At 45.7% G+C, this 20,018-nt stretch overlaps 1 protein-coding gene across 1 annotated transcript; it reads left to right on the forward strand.

Moving 5' to 3' along the window:
- Positions 1 to 3,022: 3,022 nt before the first annotated feature.
- Positions 3,023 to 18,047, forward strand: FANCE (FA complementation group E). Its single transcript, XM_027876688.1, has 10 exons — positions 3,023 to 3,324; positions 10,215 to 10,803; positions 11,493 to 11,537; positions 11,849 to 11,908; positions 12,178 to 12,321; positions 12,627 to 12,750; positions 13,060 to 13,138; positions 14,862 to 14,928; positions 16,024 to 16,149; positions 16,419 to 18,047. Exons 1-10 carry the CDS (start codon positions 3,047 to 3,049, stop codon positions 16,518 to 16,520), a joined length of 1,614 nt encoding a protein of 537 aa, XP_027732489.1. The 5' UTR covers positions 3,023 to 3,046; the 3' UTR covers positions 16,521 to 18,047.
- Positions 18,048 to 20,018: the final 1,971 nt, after the last annotated feature.

The following is a 20,018-nucleotide window of genomic DNA, read 5'->3' on the forward strand; positions in this document are numbered from 1 at the left end:
GTCTGTCATCTGTTTAACTTAGCTGGCTCATGAGATAACAGTGCCAGACTTCAACAAATGTCAGATCTTGTATGTATTTGTGTCCTTAGCTACCTCTCCACTAGGTGGCACCTCATCCTTGGTTTTCCTCAGATTGCTTCCCTCCACTCCCTCCTCTATAAGATGTGTCCTTAGGAAAGGCACTGTGGGGGCAGCTAGGTTGCTCGGTGGATAGAGCACTGGCTTTGGAGTCGGGAGAACCTGAGTTCACATCCGGGCCTCAGACACCCTAGACAAGTCACTTAACCCTGATTGCCTTGAAAGAAAGAAAAAGAAAAGGCACTGTGAGGTCTAGTGAAATGAGCAAGGAACTGGGGGAGTCAGGAGGAAGACCTCTGGGTCTGCATTCTGGTTCTGACACTGTATGACCTTGGATCAATCAGTTACCTTCAGAGACCAAAGAGTCCATCGGAGAAATGGGAATGTTATCTGAACCACTTTTAACTACTTCTGCTTATTGTGACTATCAGTGAGACAATTTATATTCAAGTCTTTCTATCACTATAATCTTACATTTACATAGTGCTTAGATAGCAGAAGCTAATTCACCAGAAAGGGAGGACAACTGACCCTAACCTTTCTCAAGAATTGACAATGGGACTTCTTTTTGCTGTCAACTAAGCTTGGCCATCATGCGTTAGCCAGTAACACATCGGGCTTTTCCAGCTCCTGTTGTACATCAAGGTATATTCAGACATGAAAGGCAGGAAGACAGGGTGAAGTCTCTGAGACCAGCAACCATGAATAAGTGTCTCAAACACCTACTAGATACAAAGCCTCCAGATAGGCAATCAATAGCATTGTATTCATTAGATCTTAGAAGGCATATGCAGCAGATAGTAAAAGTCTTAGCCTCATTTTACAACCAAGGACACTCATTTCAAGGTAAGAGAGGTTATAAGTGATTTGCTCAGGGTCTGTTTGCTAATGAGTGGCAGAACCCAGTTCTAAATCCCTAAACTGGTGCTCTTCTCAGAGTACTGTTTATTCCTAACCCTTACCTCTGGGGCTCTAGCATGAAGCCTAAAAATAAATGTTTCCTGAGTGAATGATTAGGATACCCTTCCCTTCAAGCAAACCTGATTACAGCCACTGGGACAATCCTCACTCTTCAGATGAATCAATTAGGGCATGATTCTAAAAAAGTCTTAATTCCTTTCTTTTGAAAACTCTCCTAGCTCACTTAATAGGGTGTGACTTCCACAAAACTCTTCCAAAAAAAAGTCTGTAGTATTAAGTGAGGAGTGTCTACCTTTGCCATTTCCTTCTCCAGCTTTGCCACAGTTTCCTCATCTTTAAAATGAGCTGGAGAAGGAAATAGCAAACCACTCTGGTATCTTTGCCAAGAAAACCACCCAAATAAAGTCACAAAGAGCAGGACACGACTGAACAACAACATGAAGAAATCTGTATCAGAAGCACAGATACAGAGTTAAAGGGAGTCACAAACCTAGCCCTTGTGGGACTTTCGTTCTAGCGATTCTTCTAAACCTTCAGATAGAACTACTGGATGGGCCCTCAAAGGCCTAGTATCACCCTGCCTGGAACTTCTCATACCATGCCTGGTTATCAGACAGACCAAGCTTCAGCCATTGGGCCTGAGGACCAGCCTAGTACACATACTACATGTACTACACCCAGGTACTTGTGGGTGTCTCATTTTCTGTCATCCTGGGATATAGCTACAAAGATGGCACAGTAAGCCTTCCCCCCTCTCCTCACAAGACCTTGCAGGATAAAGGCCTCAGCCAAATGACATTTTCCCTAGACCTGTGACTAGTAAAATCATATCAGTTGCCCACCCAAGCCCTGAGATTGAGCCAGCTGTCATCTCTCCCTGTGTTCTCATCTCCATGGGCTTATCCCACCTTGGTTACTTTCCTCTCTAGTCCCTCTTTCCACTGAGACTATCCTGGCTTTATCATCCACACAATTCTCTTCATCCTTGAACCTTTCTTTTCACTCTTCCACCTTGGATTTTTAAAGACCTGACTCTTGATTACACTGGATCCCTGGTCATCCTTTCTCCTCCAACCCCTAATTTGGGGACCACACACACACACACACACACACACACACACACACACACACACACACACACACGATATGACCTGAAACACTTTAGCCTAGTTCATCAACCTCTTCAAAGTCCATGACCATGACTTTGGTCCATCATGACGTTGTAGTGAGAAGAGAGCTGGACTAAAGTGTCAGGAGGCCCTAGGTTCAAATCCTGCCTGACATTTAGTAACTTAAACTGCTCTGTGCCTCAGTTTCCTTATCTGTAAAATGAAGGGGTTGGAATGGAATGGTCCCTCCTAGCCCTAAGTCTGTGTATGGGGAGCATACATTAGATTTCATCGTCACCCATAGCTATTCCACCTGTAAAATTCTGATCTCTGAAAATCCGTTCTTTGAGAATCTTCTGCCAGCCTCAACCTAAACCTAGTCTTGCTTCTCATTACGTCTCCTCTCTGGTGGACGAGAAGACAAAGCCCCGCCTCTAACTAGGCTCCGCCACTGGGCGGATTGTGCGCGCGGGAGCCGCGGGGCCCCGCCCCCTACCCACTCCCACCTAGCGCTGGTTCCGCCCCCTGGGCTGCTGGCTCCGCCCCTGGACCTCTGATCTTCCCCAGGACCCCGCCCCTTTCTCCCGTGCTTAGCCTACTGGTCGCGAGTTTCGACTTACCTGTAGGCCCCGCCCTCTTGCCCAGATCTCGTCTCACCGCCCCGGCCTAAGAGCTACGCATGCGTAACAGCCCCACCCCACTCGCTTCGAGTCCCGCCCCTTCCTGCGTCAATTGGAGATGGCGGGCGGGGGAGGGCGGAAATGATTTGAGATTGGCACTCCCCCCTCCTCCTCCCCAATGCCCTGAGGCCGGTAAAGCCGGCTTCCCGCTCGAGCAGCTTCGGAGCCTCGTGACCAGAGAAGAGGGAGGTGCTGACCCTTGACCCCTGACCTCAGGGTTACGCTGATCCTGGAGATCGAGCATTTTTCTCGAGCTCCATGGCCTCTCGGCCCCCTGGGCGGCCAGCCTGGCCGGGGGCTGACCCCGGTCCGCCGGCGGAGGGGTGGGCGGCGCGGTTGGGGGCCCGGCTGGAGCCCCCCGCCCTGCTCCTGCTGCAGCTGCTGCAGTCCGGACCTGGAGGAGTATTGGGGGCTCTCAGGGCCCTGCAGAGGCTCCGGGCCGGGGGCTCCGAGCGGCCCTTCTGCTGGGGCCCCTTCCTGGAGGCGCTGAGCCGAGAGGAGCCCGTGCTCGAGGGGCCCGACCGCCGCCTGGAGCTGTAAGTAGGGCGGCCCCCTGCTCCTGCCCCGACCGGGGGGTGCCCAGTCGGGCGTCGTCTTCGTCTGTCAAGTGGGGGAGGGGGCTGATACTTAACCCTCCCCTCTCCCGTGGAGGGGAGGGGTGTGTGCAGAAGTTCTTTGCAAACTTAAAACATCTAGAAATGAAATTTGCAGTTATCTTACCCAGATCGCCCCGGGCCCAGCTCAGCTTGCACTCTTTCCCTGATGCCTTCCCTAATCAATAACAAACATTTATTAAATGCTCACTGTATGCAAGGCATTGTGCTAAAAGCTGGAGATGTATACAAAGAAAGGTAAAAACAGCCCCTGCCTTCAAGACTTTGTCCAGAAGTAATCTCCAGATGAACATCATTGTGTGTTTTCAACAAATTCAATTCAATTTAACAAGCATTTTTTAGGTGCTGTGGTAGGGGCTGCTCAGATTGCAAAGATGGAATAGCCCCAACCTCAAGGAGCATGCATTCTACTATATGGAAACAACATATTCCAATAAGTCATGCAAAATGCATACAAAGTAATTTTGGGGTGGTGGGACCAAGAACGTCTTCCACTTGAGCTGACTCTTGTAGGGAGCCAGGGATTCTAAGAGGTAGAGATAAAGAGGGAGAGCATTCCAGGAATAGGGGAAAACCGTGGAGATTAGAGATGGAATATTCTATAGGGGAAATGAGAAGCAGATCAGTTGGAAGATGGAGTGTGTGAAGGAGGATAATGTGAAATCAGTTGTTAAAGATGCATTGGATTCAGATTGTGAAGGGCTTAAATGTCAAACAGAGAAGTTTGTGTTTTATTCTAGAGTCAGTGAAACTTTTTAAAGCAGCGGTGTGTGTACCTTCAGCTGGGTAGAAGATGGATTGGGAAATGGGGAGAGACCAATTAGGAGGCTGTTAACAAACAATAGTCCTAGCTAAATGTGATGAGGGCTTGAGCCAGAGTCGTAGCTGTGTGAGTAGAGAGAAGAGTTTGGATATGAGGGATATGATAGATTAAAATCAACAGTATTTAGCAACTAATTGGATATAGAAGGTGATTTTGAGATTTCAAATCTAGGCAATTATATAGATAATGGTATCTGTGACAGAAATAGGTAAGTATTGGATTCTTGGTGATGTTTCATTTATTTGATATAGTGCAAAGAGATCTAGATTTGGAGTCAGAGGGCCTGGATTCAAATTCTGACTCGGCCACTTCCTATCTATGTGAACTTGGGCAAGTCATTAAACTTCTCTGGACCTCAGTTTCCTCATCTGTAAAAGAGAGGGGTTGGACTAAATGATGTCAGAATTCCTTTCCAGATCCAAATCTGTTGTCATATAATACAGTGAAGAGGGGTGGGAAAGGGAGAAGATAGTGAGTCCTATTTTTCACATGTTGAATTTGAGGTGCCTGTTGGATATTCATGTGGAGATGCCTAGCAGTTAGTGACGCTGGGATCAGTCTTACATCCAACTTCTTAGAGGTGATCATTGAATCCAAGGAAGCTGATAAACTCTCCAGAGAAGATTGAGCATAAAGTTGGAAAAGAAAAGGTCCTGGAAAAAAGCCCAAGGGTATGCCTGCTTATTAATTAAGCACCTCTAATATACAAATCTCTGTACTAAAGATTTGGGATACAAAGACTATAGGACTGCCCCTATCCTTAAGAAGTTAGGACATGTTCATAGATAAGCATGACACAATATCAGAGGAAAAAGAGTACAAAGCATTCTCTAAACTAGAAGTTCTGGCATGCATGAGACTATAAATAGATTTCAGGGGCTCTATGAACTTGGATAAGAAATAAAAAATTGCATCTTTATTTTCACTAATCTCTAACCAGGGCAGCTAGATGACACAGTGGATAGAGTGACAGGCCTGGTGTCAGGAAGACACCATAAGTTCATGAGTTCAGATCTGGCCTCAGACACTTACCATCTATGTGACTCTGGGCAAATCACTTAACCCTGTTTGCCTCAGTTTCCTCATCTGTAAAATGAGCTGGAGAAGGAAATGGCAAACCAGTGTCTTTGCCAAGAAAATCCCAAATGAGATCACAAAGAGTTGGGACACAACTGAAAAATAATTAAACAACTAAAATTTATTTGTTGTTTATTTGTTTCCATTGTGCAAATTTACATGTGTACATAATTGTTTATGGGGCAGTTAGGTGGTGCAGTGGATAGTGTCCTAGGGCATGGAGTCAGGAAGACTCAACTTCCTGAGTTCGTATCACCCCAGTATATTTGGCAAGAAAACCCAATTGTTTACACATCATCTCTCCCATTAGACTATGAGCTCCTTGAAAGCAAGGGCTGTCTTTTGCCTTTCTTTGTATCCTCAGCATTAAGCCCAGTGTCTGGCACACAGTAGGAGCTTAATAATAAATGCTAGTTGACTGAACAACTCAGTGAAACAGGCAGTTCCTAATGTTCATTCCTAAGGAGAGGAAAAAAAAAATTGGAGCTTTTGGAGAATCTATAGGTCCAGGACTGTTGGAAGAGGAGAATACAATACAATACACATTTATTAATTGCTTACTACATGCCAGACACTGGGCTAAGCTGGGGATAAGAAAAAGAAAGCCAGTCATGACCTCAAGGAGTTAATGGGGAAAGACACACTGAAAGGAGATGTAAACATACAGAAGCACATAGGGGACTTAAGTGGAAGGGAAGGACTCATGGAGCAGCATATCTAGATACTTAAAAATCTTTCACCATACTACTTGAACTTTTCACTTCATTCTATTATGGCTAAGAGAAATCCTGTCATTTAGGATTAAATGTTTGAAAAATGCCAACTCTTGAATTCTGGGTCGTGTGAGCAACAAGATAATGGACTAGACATTTTCTCCAATCCCCACAGCCTCTTATCTAAAACAGAATTTATGTGCTACAGATAAAACATTTTCAGTTGTTTCCATGGTCTAGGACATCCAGATTCTAAAAGAAGGTTTAAAAAAATTCCCCAAACCCAAGAACTGACACTTACTGACCCTGAGCTCACTCAATACCCCTTCCCCACCTCCCACAGTACTGGCAGTGAAGCTCTACCAGCAGACCCAAAGACAGGACTCAGGCTTACATCAAAACCCACTCCTACACCTCAGTCTCCTCTCCCACTTTTGAAAGCCGTGGAAACCCTGGCTTCAGGCTCCAGAAGTTTGTTCAGGCCTTGATAGCTAGCTTGGCCATAACCCTTCAGGAACAAAAGCCTGCTGGGGGCTACAGCCCAGAAGCACCAGTGCTGCAAAGTGCTAAACTGCTCTATCAGGTAAACAGACTCAAACTGCTGGTACTAGGCCAAAGAACTGAAGAATAGAGGGAGTGGGACAGATCACCAACACGAAACACTGTGTGGGGGACTGTGTAACACTCCACCAAGCCTGAAGGAAAGAGCATAGCACCCAGCAGGGACCAATTCTGACTTCTCAAAAGTCTATTGGGGCAGAGAACTAAGCTGTGAATTGCCCAGTGTGGAAGGAGGCTGAGACTCTGAGATCCTGCCTCCAAGGAAGCCACAATCAGAGGGGAAGGAGTTGGGAAGTGAGTAATAAGGAAAATGTCGGAGGGGGAATGGGGGGAGATTAAAGTAGCAAAGATTTCAAGAAAAAAAATTCTCAAAGATCCCGAATATAAACAGATAAATCAACAGGAAAAATAGTAACAACAGAGGGAAATTTGACCTCCAGATCTAGTAAAATAAGTTCAGACATTAATGAATAAATACTGCAAAATAAAGGAAAATGATCTAACACTAGATGAGACAGAAGACCCTGTGGAATTTAAGGGGAACATGGAGTCACGACACACTGTGCCTGAGTGGTTTAAAAGAGAAAAGAGAATTATGAGAGCAGAATTTATGTCCTGAGCAAAAATAAGAATAGAAAAACTTGAATCTGCAATGACAAGCCTCACCAAAGAAACAAAAGAAAGGACAATAGATTGAGAATGCACACCCACAGAAGTAAAGGACAATCTACAAGAAGGGAAACTAAAAACAAGAACATTAAAAGAAAATATGCTTACTATACAAGCAAATTATATTGATCCTGAATGAGATAGAGACAATCTAAGGATCATAGGTATTCCAGAAGAACACATCAGAACAAAGCATCTTAACACCATAACAGAGGAAGTATTAGAACAGAACTGCCCAGAACTTCTGAACATAGAAAATGAAATTTCCATTATAGATTTTATAGATGACCTTCAGTAAAAAAAACTAAGGCTGCAAACTCTAAGACACATAGTGGTTAAATTTGACAGTTCATTTCGGAAACAAGCCATCAGGAGAAAGACCTTCATATACAAAGGAAAGGACATTCAAATAATGCAAGACTATTTTGTACTCACTAGAAAAAAGGAGGGAATGGAATAATGTGTTTTGAAGAGCAGTGGAGCTCAGAATGCAGCCCAGGGTGACCTGTGTTGCAAATGTGAGCCTAACCCTAAAGGACAAAAGATGGAATTCAGTAATAAGGAAGAATGTGAAATGTTTTGAGAAAGAAAACCAGAGCTATTTGCTTCTCAAGCACCCCAAACAACAGAAATGTAGGAAGAGTGAATACAGCCGGCAAAGACACCAACATCAAGAGAGTGACAATCCAAGGACCAGAAAAAGACTTCTTTGTAAATGTACACGAGGAGACAGGGGTGAAAGTGGAAAAAAAAAAATGCAAACTTATAAGAGCTCTTGGTCGCTTATATGTTAATGTTAATAAGTTTCAATTGAGGCAACTAGGTGGCGCAGTGGATAAAGCTCCAGCCTTGGAGTCAGGAGGACCCCATTTCAAATTTGGCCTCAGACACTTGATACTTACAAGCTGTGTTACTTAACCCTGATTGTCTCACCAAAAAAAAAGTTTCAATCAGATTGCTTTCCTCTTCATATCAGCACAACTCAGAGGCGGAGGCAGGGTATATGTATGAATGTTGAAGGAAGACCTCTCGCGTGAGGGCTTGCTGAGTGCTTTTCAGGGCTGCTCATCTCCCTTTGGTGCCCCTGTGGCACTCGACTCTCACCTGTGGCTTCGCGAAGCTGTAGCATAGGGGCAGCTAGGTGGCGCAGTGGATAGAGCACCAGCCTTGGATTCAGGAGGACCTGAGTTCAAATCTGGCCTCAGACACATAACACTTACTAGCTGTGTGACCCTGGGCAAGTCACTTAACCCCATTGCCTAACCAGAAAAAAAAGAAGAAGCTGTAGCATGAGCATTGACCACACCCTGGTAAAACCATCTTATCACATAGTCTTTATCAGATTGAAGGTAACCAATGGGCCACACACCCATAGGTGAGTTAGGCGGGTGTCTGCCCCAAGCATGTGAAGACTTCCCCTGGAGGAGTGAGTAGATGAGAACAATTTGTTCCAACAGCTTTGAAAGCAGCTGAAGCAGACACCGTGGCATGCTTACAGCCTGGTCAGACATCAGAGACACCGAGGTTATCTGCTGCATCTGGGGCTATCCAATCTTCCTGACTTTTGTCTTGCCACTGGGCATTGATGACTGGGAAACAGAGAGTAAGGCTGACTACTTTGTGCAACTATGCCTCATTTAAATTCAATTCATGGGCAAGTCAAGACATCGCCCCATGGTGTGATTGTGATTGGTCCTTTTCTTAAAATGAAGGACAAACAACAACTATGTGCCAGATCAGGGGTGGGGAACCTGCAGCCTTGAGGGTGCATGCGGCCCTCCAGGTCCTCAAGTGTGGCCCTTTGACTGAATCCAAACTTAGGAGAACAGATCCTCTTACTACAAGGATTTGTTCTGTAAAACTTGGACTCAGAAGGCCGCACTTGAGGACCTAGAAGGCCACATGTGGTCTGGAGACCCTGTGCCAGATATTGTGCTAAGCATTTTGTGAATACCTCATTTAGTCCTCACAACGCCCCTTATAGGTAGGTTCTATTATTCCCATTTTATAATTGAGGAAACTGAGACAGACAAGTTAAATGACTTGCTCAGGGGTCACACAACTAGTTTCTGACACTAGATTTCGATAGGAAGGGAAATAGAATAATCATGCCATCCAGTGCTTTGGGAGGGGGAGGTTGGTACACCTGAATGAGATAAAGAGTAGAAGGGCGAGCCTTGGAGCTGGGAGGGCTGCAGAAGGAAATGGAGGAAGGCCAAAGATCTTGGATTTATTCACTTTGTATTTACACTGTAGATATGGATGGGCTTGTCTCCCCCAGTAGGGTGGAAGTACCTTGCCAGAGTGGACTGTTTCATTCTTTGTGCTTGTATTTTGTATTAGCACCTAGAATAGTGCCTGGCGCTAGCATGTGCTTAATAAATGTGTGACTCACATAGGGCTAATCCGTCTAACCCTGTCAAGGGGCAGGAAAGTCTCGTGGTCCTCTTTCTCTTGCCTAACTTGGCCCTCTGCGCCCAGAACTCAGAATCCAGGCTTCTCCTGTATGTAGTTCTACTCCCCTGTGGTCCTTTTCTGTGGGTGAACCAAGGAATCTACCATTTATAATGCTTTATGATTGGTAATTCTTTAGGAATATGTGTTCTGAGCTCCAGATAACCAACATTCAACAGACTTTTAAGAGCACAACCTATTTGTAAGTGGGACAGCTTATTAACTGTGTTAGAACAATGTGTGCATACTCTCCAGACTCCTTGGGGGGAAAGGGCAGGGACACTGATCAGAGTTCTTTCTATCCCTCTTGGTACCTGAACACAATGGACGTTCAATAAATCTTTGTTGAATGAATCTCATCCCTCTTCCCTCCGTGTATAGTGATTTCTGCAGGTTCTGCTCCTCGGGCACCTCAGCCCCCTGGTTTCCTTGCACTCCTGCCACCATCTGCCCCCTGTTGTGATCCCTTGCTCAGTGTGGTGCCTTCACCTCTTCCTCTTCCCTCTGCTGCCTAGGAAGCCGCTGCTGCTGCAGTTGCCCCAGCTGTGCCAAAGGAACCTCTTGTCCTTACTGTTAGCCGTACATACTGAGCTTCCCAGGAGTGGACTTCTCCTTGTACTCCAGGCAGCCAAGCGTGACCCTACCCAGGATGGCTGGCTTTGGGCTTTGGGGGAATTGCTCCAGAGGGAGCTGACTACAGATGAGGAGATCAAGGAGGCCTCCCCGCTGACACAAGGGTGCCGGGAACGGCTCCGGAGCCTTTGTGGACGTGTGGGCAGAGGATTGAGGCTAAGCTGTCCCCTGGACCTCAAGGAGACTGAGGACATGGGCACTCAGCGTCCTGGCAAACGCAGGAAGGAGCCTGAAGCGGAGCCTGAGGGCTCTGAGAGAGAAGCGCTTCCTAAGAGACTTCGATCCCTGGAAGGGAAAGGAGAGAAAGAAGAGGAGCGGCAACAGCTCCAGGAGACCGCCACAGATGAACAGGAACCAACCGTGTGTGGGGGCAGCCCTGACCAGCCCGTTGTGGAAGCAGCCAGCAGCAGGGCCAATGACGGGCGGCGGGAGAAGCTGGCTGAGGTTCTGGAGTTACCCAGAGGCATCAAGGTGCTGGGCTTGGGGCTTCAGATGCTGACTGGAGTAAGGAGTCAGGGATGGGCGAGTTATGGGTTAGAGAAGGCCAGGAGAAATGAGAGTCTCTAGAGATACCTGGGACTGCAGATCTAGTGCTAGGGTTGTCAGAGGTCATCTAGGCCAAACTTCTCATTTTTACCCACAAAGACACTGAGGCCCTGAGTGATTAAGTGACCTACATGAAGTCATAAGTGCTAGCAGAGCTAGGATCTGATCCCAACTCGTGTGACTCTAAAATGAGTTCTGCCTCCACCGTCTCTCACGGGTGTGTGCTGATACCTACTCAGGGCATCATCCAGTTCTGCTCTCCATTACAAAAGCCTGGGGGGTCAAGGGTTTCCACAAGATACCTCCCTGGTACCACATTCAGGTACGCGAGATAGGAGAAGCATAGACCCATTTGCACATCCTTGACTTCATAGACTGTGAGATGTTTTCTTACAGTCTTCAAGTTGAAATGTCACGACCTCTCTCAAAAGGTCGTTGTTTCTTGATTTGTTCTCTTGTGATTGTTCTTTTTCCCTGTTCTCACTGGTCCAAGGCCTCTCCCAAGGGTGTATGTTCAATAATCGGTAGAAGAAAGACAGTCTGGGGTGGGGGGTACCCAAGGAAGGGGAGTGGAAACAGATGAGACTCAGCTATGACTGTCCTCTCTTCCTCAGAACCAGGTGCCCCAAGTGCTCGAGCTGCTGGAAACTGAATGGGAGGTGAGTGTTTGATACCTTCCCCATCCCTTTGCTCTCATGGCCATTGGACTCCTGAACCTACACATCAAATTAGGCAAGGGCATGAAGTCCCAGGAGACACAGGTAATTATAAGAAGTATAAAATTCTCTTGAAGAGAAAGAGCCCTGAATCAAGGAGAATTGGGACTGTCACCATTAACTGGCTTTGTGACCGGGCAAGCCGCTTCCCCTCTGACTGTCTCCTCCTCTGTCAAATGAGAGATTTGGATAAATTATTTTTAAGATCTCTTCTGCACTAGCGTTCTATGATTCTGTAATTCCTCTTCCCCTAGGGCCTAGAGGGAATGCCACCCCTTGAGCTGCAGTTTCTCCACGAGTGCAGCCCCAACCAGGTGAGGAGAGCCTTGAGATCCAAGTCTTGCCTGTCTCCCTCTCTCCTCTGGTGACTCTGCCTCTTTCCAGACCTCAGTTTCCTCGTCTGTCGTGGGAAGACTGGAAGGCACTCAGAGTTACTCCTTGGTCCTCTGCTTCTGATTCACTCAGTGGGAGTGGGTGGTTCTCTCAGTGTTGCCTTATGGGATGCTCAGTTGAGGTTGTACCTGCACCTTGTGCTGATCTCCTACCTAATCACTGTCTGCCCACCACCTGCCCTCCATCCCAGCTGGAGAACCTTTGTGCACAGCTGCGGCTCTCCCGGCTCTCGGACACGGCCCTCCTGCAGTTCTGCAACCGGCTTCTGGCACTCTCGCCGGACCTCAGCTGTAGCAGTGCCACCATACTTGTGAGGAACCTTTTTCTTGAGCAGGTATGTGCTGGAGACTTAGAGAATTGGGAGAAATTTGGGGCTTTGCAGGGAGAGATTTGGCACATAGTGGGAGGTGATGACTGGTATCACTGCTTCTCTCCTACCTAATTGAGATGGATAGTTTTGTTTGTCTTGCTTCCTGGGCAATGTCCCCTGGCTTCCTGTTTCCACAGTCCTATGCCCTAGCTTGGGTCCTTCGACAGCCACCTTCCCCTCATCAAAAGAACTTAAAGATAGGTGATGTACATGGAGTTTCTACAAATATACGCCATCTTATTTCTTCCCATGTCTCTATTTCCTCCCAGGTTCTTTCCCTGACATCTTCAGCCTCTCGTCTGTTGAGAGCTGCCATAACTGCATTCGGTGCCAGATATCCTCACCCTGTCTGCAGAGGCCTCGTGATTCCAGCATTACAGGCCACGGTCTCAGGTAGATCAACCCTCCTCAGAGTAAACTCCATCCTTGTGCACAAATAGAACCCTAAGCCCTGGCAGACCGACCCGTCTTCTGTATCCTTTCACTCTAGATCTGGCCCATGAGCTATCTCTGATTCAAGAAGAGGGTTGGTAGGGGTAGAAGATTAGTGGGTCAGCAAGCCCCATTTGCTTCACTGATGAAGCCCCAATGTTCATGTCTCCTACCCTTCCCCCCCCTTTTGTCATGGCCTGCTCAGGGATCCTCTTCTCAGTCCCGCGTCGTCAGCAAGGTCCGAATCCCCTGTTTCTTCCTCCACCCCAGGCCCCACACAGACAGAGCTTCTTTGTTACCTGCTGGAGGGGGATGCTCTGGAGCTGGGCTTGCTGGTGCTGGTGTTAAAGTAAGCATGCTTTCTTCCTGTCTCTCCTCACCTGAGAGCAGGCAGCACTCAGGACCCTGGGACAGTGTCAGCAGCGCATCTAGAACTGGGTTTTTCTATTCCAACACTCTCATTATGAGATAAGGAAACCAAGGCCCAGGGAAGTGATGGGATTGGCCAAAAACGTCTCAGGTAGGAACTGAGCCAGGATTCAAACAGGACCTTTAACCCCAGATCCCCTGCTCTTGCTAGGCACTGCAGACCAACCGATCTTATTTCCTGTTTCCTAGATGTGATGTGGTTGTCACTGACTTTGGGTTTCTGCACATTTCTGCTGTCCAGCTCAAATCATTAGTGTCCCCTTCAGAACCTGGCTCTGTCAGTCATGCATTCATCGAGCACAGCCCCTGCACACAGTCCCATGCTAGGTCCTATTGGAAGGGGATGAAAAGGGGAAGCAGAAGATGTCACCTCTGTTCTCAGAGGGGCTTACTGTCTAGTTTGAGAGATAATATGTGTCCATAAGTGAAAAATTAGAGAACGAGGTATCATTAAATATGACAGCGCTGTAAACTGATATTATGAGTGCTAAATTGTACAGAATGGCATTTAGAGTAGAGATAAGATACGCTGTACATTGTACAATACTGATTGCAAATGCAGAAGGGATTAGGGGTTTTTTTTTTGCTTCCTACTTTACTTATTGAATAATGTACATTGCTGTTTTTCATTTGTCTTATGTAGTATTTTGAATTCTTTTTTACCAAATGCAATTTCTCATAGATAGCACATCTGTCAGTGAACACTGAACATATAAATGTCAGCCTCCAATATGAGGAGTCCAATAATGTGCAAATATATTTCTAAGCACAATTCCCTGTTGGTTTTCCTGGAGTACACACAATGTCCTTCTGTGCATCCTTTTACAAACAAATTTTAAAAGGCCTAGAACTCTTACTTTTCAGTAGACAGCGTAATGGTAGCTACTCAGCCCTCAAAATCTGTATCCAAGCAAAATGAAGGTGCTTGTTGAAGATTGATTTCCATTGGTATCATGAGGGTGGGGTCATTTTCAGCAGGAAGTCTTTTATGATTAATTTTGCCCCCTCGGTTCCCCTTCCTGACTCTTTGTCCCACATTCTGTGTCCTCGGCATTTTTACTACTCACATTCTGCAGCTTCCACATAGAACCATTTTTAGGTTTTTGTCAGTAATCCTGTAAAACTTGGGAGACTCTCACAGAGATGCAGGCACTTCTGGGGACACAGGGAAGGTACACAGCTCTACATTGGTCCCAGGCTCCTAGAATACAGAGCTGCAACCTCATCCAGGCCAACCCCATCATTTTACAGATGAAAAAATTGAAGCCCAGAGGAATGAATGACCCAGGGTCACATGGGCCATTAAGTAGCACAGGTCAGGTTAGAAGCCCCGTCTCCTGATGCCAGGTCCCATGGGCTTTCTCTTCCACTATGTGTGTAGTCAGCTGGGGTCTAAGTTCCTTGAGAGCAGGAATGTGCCCGAGTTCAGGAGTTTGCAGCAGGGTCACTCAATACAAATTCTTGACCTGCTGACTGATGGCGGAAGGGCTTTTCTTGCTGCTTCCCGTTCATTTCCCACTTCCTCCTGCCCCTGAGATCCTGCTTTTGGTGGGTGGGAAGAATGTGGCAGGCCAGGAGGTGGGGAGAAGAGTTGTTCCCTCTCTTCCTTCCCCTCCCCCTTACCTCGGATCTCTCCTCTGCAGACAGATCTTGGAGTTGCCCTGGAGAGAAGAGACCTTCACAGTGATGCAGTCCCTTCTAGGGCGGCAGGTAAAGGTTCCAGACCATCAGTGATCTTAGGTTACGTAGACTTAGTGCTCGAAGAGGACTTGGAGATGATTTAGCCCAACCCCCTCGTTTTACAGAGGAAGAAATTGAGAACCAGAGAGATCAGATGACTTACATAGGTCATGAGTGACCAAACTGGGATTTGTCCCAGGCCCTCTACTCTAAATCCTGAAGTCTTTCTAGTATACCGCGCTGCCTGCCGGGGAGTCAGGAATAGTCGGTCAACAAACATCTATGAAGAGCTTACTATGTGCTAGGTAGGCATTATGCCAAGTGCTAGGACTATAGAGGGAAAAGGAACATGTGTCTATAGAAAACCTACTAACATGCCAGGTACTGTGCTAAGGGCTTTACAATTATTTTCCCACTTGATCCTCATAACAGCCCTGGGAGGTATGTGCTGGTATTAATTACTCCCATTTTCCATAGTGTCATAGAAAGACAAAAATACATCCCTGCCTTCAGGGAGCTCAAATTCTAACGAGGGAGGCAACACGTAAGTAACTGCGTACTTACATGATATGCATAGTAGTAGATAGAAGGTAATTTAGGGGGGAGGCACTAGAAGTTGGGGAGAACTCGGAAAGGCCTTCTTTCTTCCCTGGCATGGTGCTTCCAGGTTTTCTTTCTAGCCCCTGGTGAGCTCTGAGTACAGTTCTTGCTCTGGGCTTCTGTTTTAGTTGTGGCTGGGGTTGTTTTCTTCCCACTGATCCAGGGCATAGCTTCTCCCCAAGGTCTGGTTGACTGACAGCAGTAATAATGGTCCATATTTATGTGGTGCTTTTCATTTAAAAAGTGCTTGCCATCCGTTTGTCTGACCTGATCTTCACAATAACCTCGTGAGATAGATGATGCAAGTGTTGTCACTCTCGTTGATGAGGAAACTGAGGCTCAGGGGTGAAGTAAATAATCCAAGGTCATTCACTTAATAAAACCAGAATTCTAACTCAGGTTGTCTAACCCTAAATCTGTCCTTTTAACTGCGCCTAGAGGAAGGGGATGTGTCATCAGAAAGTGCCCCACCTCCGCCATTGTAGCCTCCCCCATGCCCTCCTCTCTCTGCCTTCCCAAACACAGGTGGACCTGTCCCCAGAGAACTTCAGTGTCTTAGTGCAAAAGCTGTCTCGTGAAGGCCTGGCTGCTGCTGATTCTGTGGACTATGCCAAGCTGGTCCTGACGGTTGTGACAAAGTACCAGGATCAGGTGAGGTTTCTGGTTGGGTTGGAGGGCAGGAGGGGAGTTTTGACTCAGGAACTCCTACTGTTTGGGCAGTTGGGTAAACCTGGCCATGCCTCATTTTCCTGCTTTTGGTGAGAATGAAGTTGGGTTACTCAGGGATGCCTTCTCAGTCTTCTTTTCCCTGACCCAAGCCTGTCTTCCTCCTGTCCCTGTGAATCCGGGATATCTAGTATGGGAGGTGGGGAGGGGAAGGATGGATTTAACCATGAACTGCCTCTTTTCTTGCCTCCAAGATTACAGAGGCCCACAAAGTCTACCTGGCTTCTGCAATTGAGTTAAACACCACCTTCCTGAAAAAACCTCTGCAGGCTGCCCTAAGACGTGTGACCTCTTGAGGTACCTCCCCCACTAGTTTCCTGAAGAACATCTACCTCAGCCTTCACCTGCCTTCACTGCCAGCCCTCTGGTAGAGAAAGAACAGCCAGACAAGTTTGCCTGCCCATCCCAGTGGCTACTCCTGAATGCTCAGAGGTCAGCTCTGACCCTCTTCTCCTACAGTACAAATGGTGGGTCCAGGAAGATGGAGAAGGAAGAAATGGAAACGAGTTAGAGACTAACTTGGGGGTGTGTGGCGGGGTGCTCTTACCAACTTAGGGAAGTCAGAGTTGTTTCAGCCAAGTCTGAACTGAGCACATGGCTACCCCGAGATGTCTACCACCCCCTGTAGAGTTCCCTCGCTGTCAGTTGTGCTGAAGCCTTGGGGAAGTGGACCCAAACAGAGGCTCAGGGTTGCTGGGTTTAAAAAAAATTATTTAATTTTTAAACTTTATTGATTTGTCTACATCACCTACATTTCCCCATATATACCTCTTTTCTACCCCTCCCTGAGAGACATTCCTTTTAACATAGAATGACAAAGAGGAAAAACAACCAGTTCAGCAAAACTGACCGACACATCCAGTCCATTACCTGTGGTTTCCCCCACCCGTAGCACCCTGTTTCTACAAAGAAGAGAGGGAGATTCATTTCTCATCTCTTCTTTGGAGGCAGGCTTGGTCATTTTAATTTTATGCATTCAATTTCTGTGGTTTTGTTGCTTCTATTTCCATCTACATTGTAGTCATTTTATGTATTTTCTTGTTCCTGCTTAACTTCACTCTGCTTAGTGTAGCTCTTTCCATCTTTCTCTGTATTCATCATATTCCATTACCTTCATGAACCACAATTTGTTTAGCTATTCATCAATAGGTGCTTACTTTGTTTCTAGTTCTTTGCTACTGTGAAAAGCGATGCAAATATAATTATTTTGGTGTATATGAGGCCTTTCTTTTTATCACTGACTTTCTTAGGGTATATATATCTGTCTTTATGAGTCCAGGATAGCTGGTATGGAAATCGGGGAGGGGAAAGATGGATTAGACCAGAGACCTGAACTTGTGAGATAGATGATGCAAGTATTGTCACTCTCATTGAGGAAACTGAGGCTCAGGGGTGAAGTAAATAATCCAAGTCTCTTACATGCCCAGTGATTTTCTTTTTAATTTTTTAAATTCTGAACTTAACAAACAGCAAATAAGATGTTCATTTCCACGTGTCGGTAGTGTCAAATTCAACAGAAATGGGGCCCACTAAACCATATATACAGATCCCTCCAGGCTTCATATTGACTTAGAAAACCACGGTAATATTATATATGTTTTATTGTATTTTTATTTGTTTTGTTAAATATTTCCCTGTTACATTTTAATCTGGTTCCAGCATGCTCTGGAGTGTTGTGGGTCACATACAGGCTACATGTTTGATGCCTCTGCTGTATACAAAGTAGATCAGATAAAGAGGATTGTACTTGAAACCATGACTTTCTTACAACTTGTATTTTTCCTACACACATATATAATAAATTCAGTATATTACTTTCAAAACTGCCCTGTTTTCTCCTGAACTTTGTTCTGTCTTGCTTCTGGGAATTTGAAACAAAATCCTTCAATGACCTTTTTTTCTTTCTTTTCTTTTTTTTTTTAAACAATACTGTTGCTTAGAGCATCTTCCTTCCAGTTTCTCCTCACTTGAAAATCTAGGAAGAAGTAAATCCTTGCAATAATTAGTCCAGCAAAACAGAGTTACATATTAGCCATGTCCTAAAATGTATTTCATTCTTTACAAAATATTTTTGTTGCTTTTCAGTTGTGTCCTGCTCTTTGTGACCTCATTTAGAGTTTTCTTGGCAAGGATACTGGAGTGGCTTGCCATTTCCTTCTCCAGCTCATTTTACATATGAGGAAACTGAGGCAAACAAGGTTAAGTGACTTGCCTAGGGTCACCAGCTAGTGTCTGATGCCAGGCATTCTATCCACTGCACCATCTAGCTGCCTCTTACAGTGTATAGCCCTGGGATTATCAAAGTATCATCTGTAGAGCATTTTAGGAGTGGAAGGGGGTGGAAAGGGGGTTTCTTGAGGGTAAATCCCTTGTGATTATAAAAAATGACATATTAAAAGTTTTAGAAAATGGACATAATTACAGTTTCTGGCATGAATTATTAATCCCTGGATATGATACTGAATAGAAAGCATTAGTGTCTCATCCAAAACGACAGTCTGTCCATTAACTTTGGTGAAGTGTATTGTTTTTCAGAGTGGCAAGTGGGCTCTAAGATTTTTTTTGCCCAGTCAAATGAGATGAAAAAGTCACTGATCTGAATCAGGGACTGAAAATTTCCCGTACCTGTGTGTGAGATGCACACCAGTTTCTAGCTTCCACTGCCCAAGCTACTGCTGCATCTGCCCTTTTTTGTTCTACCCAACATTTCCCCAGCTAATTACCTCTTTGTTTAGGGGACTCAGGGTGGGTGGGAACTCTTGGTTACCTGAAGTACTTTCATTCAGTTCAGGAATTAATGATTGACAACTTGTGCAGGAGATGCAGTTAGGCAATGGAGATACAAAGCTGTATCAGACAAGTAGAATCCAAGAAGCTTCTGATAAAATGAGCAGGTAGACATGCACAAATTAATGAGAAACAAAGGAAAGTGAGATGAAGTGAGTCTTGCCTTATTAGCTGTGTTACTATAGGCAAGTCCCAGCTGTTCTGAGCCTGTTTCCTCATCTATCAAATGTAAAATACCTCTAGTACCTACCTCACATAGTGGTTGTGAGACTCCAGTGAGATGTCACTTTGCAAACTTAAAATATTTTATGCATCAGTTACTATTAGAGAAAGACTTATGAGAAAATCTTCTGAGAGCTTTGAACAGGGAGACACCAGCTGTGTGGAGGTAGTAGAGGGGGAGGGAACAGAGGAGGTGAGGTATCAAGGAAGTCTTCACGAAAGAGGTGGCAACCAAGTTGGCTCTTGTGGGACACTGTCCCGGATGTGGGGGAGGACAGTTTGAATAACAAACAGTACAGAGATGGGAGATGGCAAGAAGAGGGGATTGTGTTTGTCTTGATTATCGAGGACATGAAGGAGAGCAGTGCTAGATAAGGCTGGGGCAGCAAGGGGGCAAAGTGGATAGAGTGTTGGGCCTGGAGTCATGAAGACTCATCTTCCCAAGTTCAAATCTGGCCTCAGATACTTCCTAGCTGTGTGACCCTGGGCAAGTCACTTCACCCAGTTTTCTCATCTGTAAAATGAGCTGGAAAGGAAATGGCAAGCTACTTCAGTATCTTTACCAAGAAAGCCCTAAATAGGGTCACAGAGAGTCTGAAACAACTGGACACCAACAAAAATTAGTACATTGTAGCTAAGTTGTGAATGGCCTTGGATGCCAGAACCTTAAGTGTGAGTTTTTATTTAGCTTCAAGTGTAAGCTAAATGTATATTTAGCAGACACTTGAGAGTCATCTGTGATATGGCAGTAATGTGTACTACCCTCTCAATTTTGATAATGTGGG

The sequence above is a fragment of the Vombatus ursinus genome, unplaced genomic scaffold (genome assembly GCF_900497805.2).
Source record: "Vombatus ursinus unplaced genomic scaffold, bare-nosed wombat genome assembly UNPS02014811.1, whole genome shotgun sequence".
Classification (NCBI taxonomy): Eukaryota; Metazoa; Chordata; class Mammalia; order Diprotodontia; family Vombatidae; genus Vombatus; species Vombatus ursinus.

Coding starts and splice junctions, on each gene's coding strand:
- FANCE (XM_027876688.1), top strand. CDS start 3,047: ATGGCCTCTCGGCCCCCTGGGCGGCCAGCCTGGCCGGGGGCTGACCCC. Junction 12,751..13,059: donor ATTACAGGCCACGGTCTCAG/GTAGATCAACCC, acceptor CCTCCACCCCAG/GCCCCACACAGACAGAGCTT. Junction 16,150..16,418: donor TGACAAAGTACCAGGATCAG/GTGAGGTTTCTG, acceptor CTTGCCTCCAAG/ATTACAGAGGCCCACAAAGT.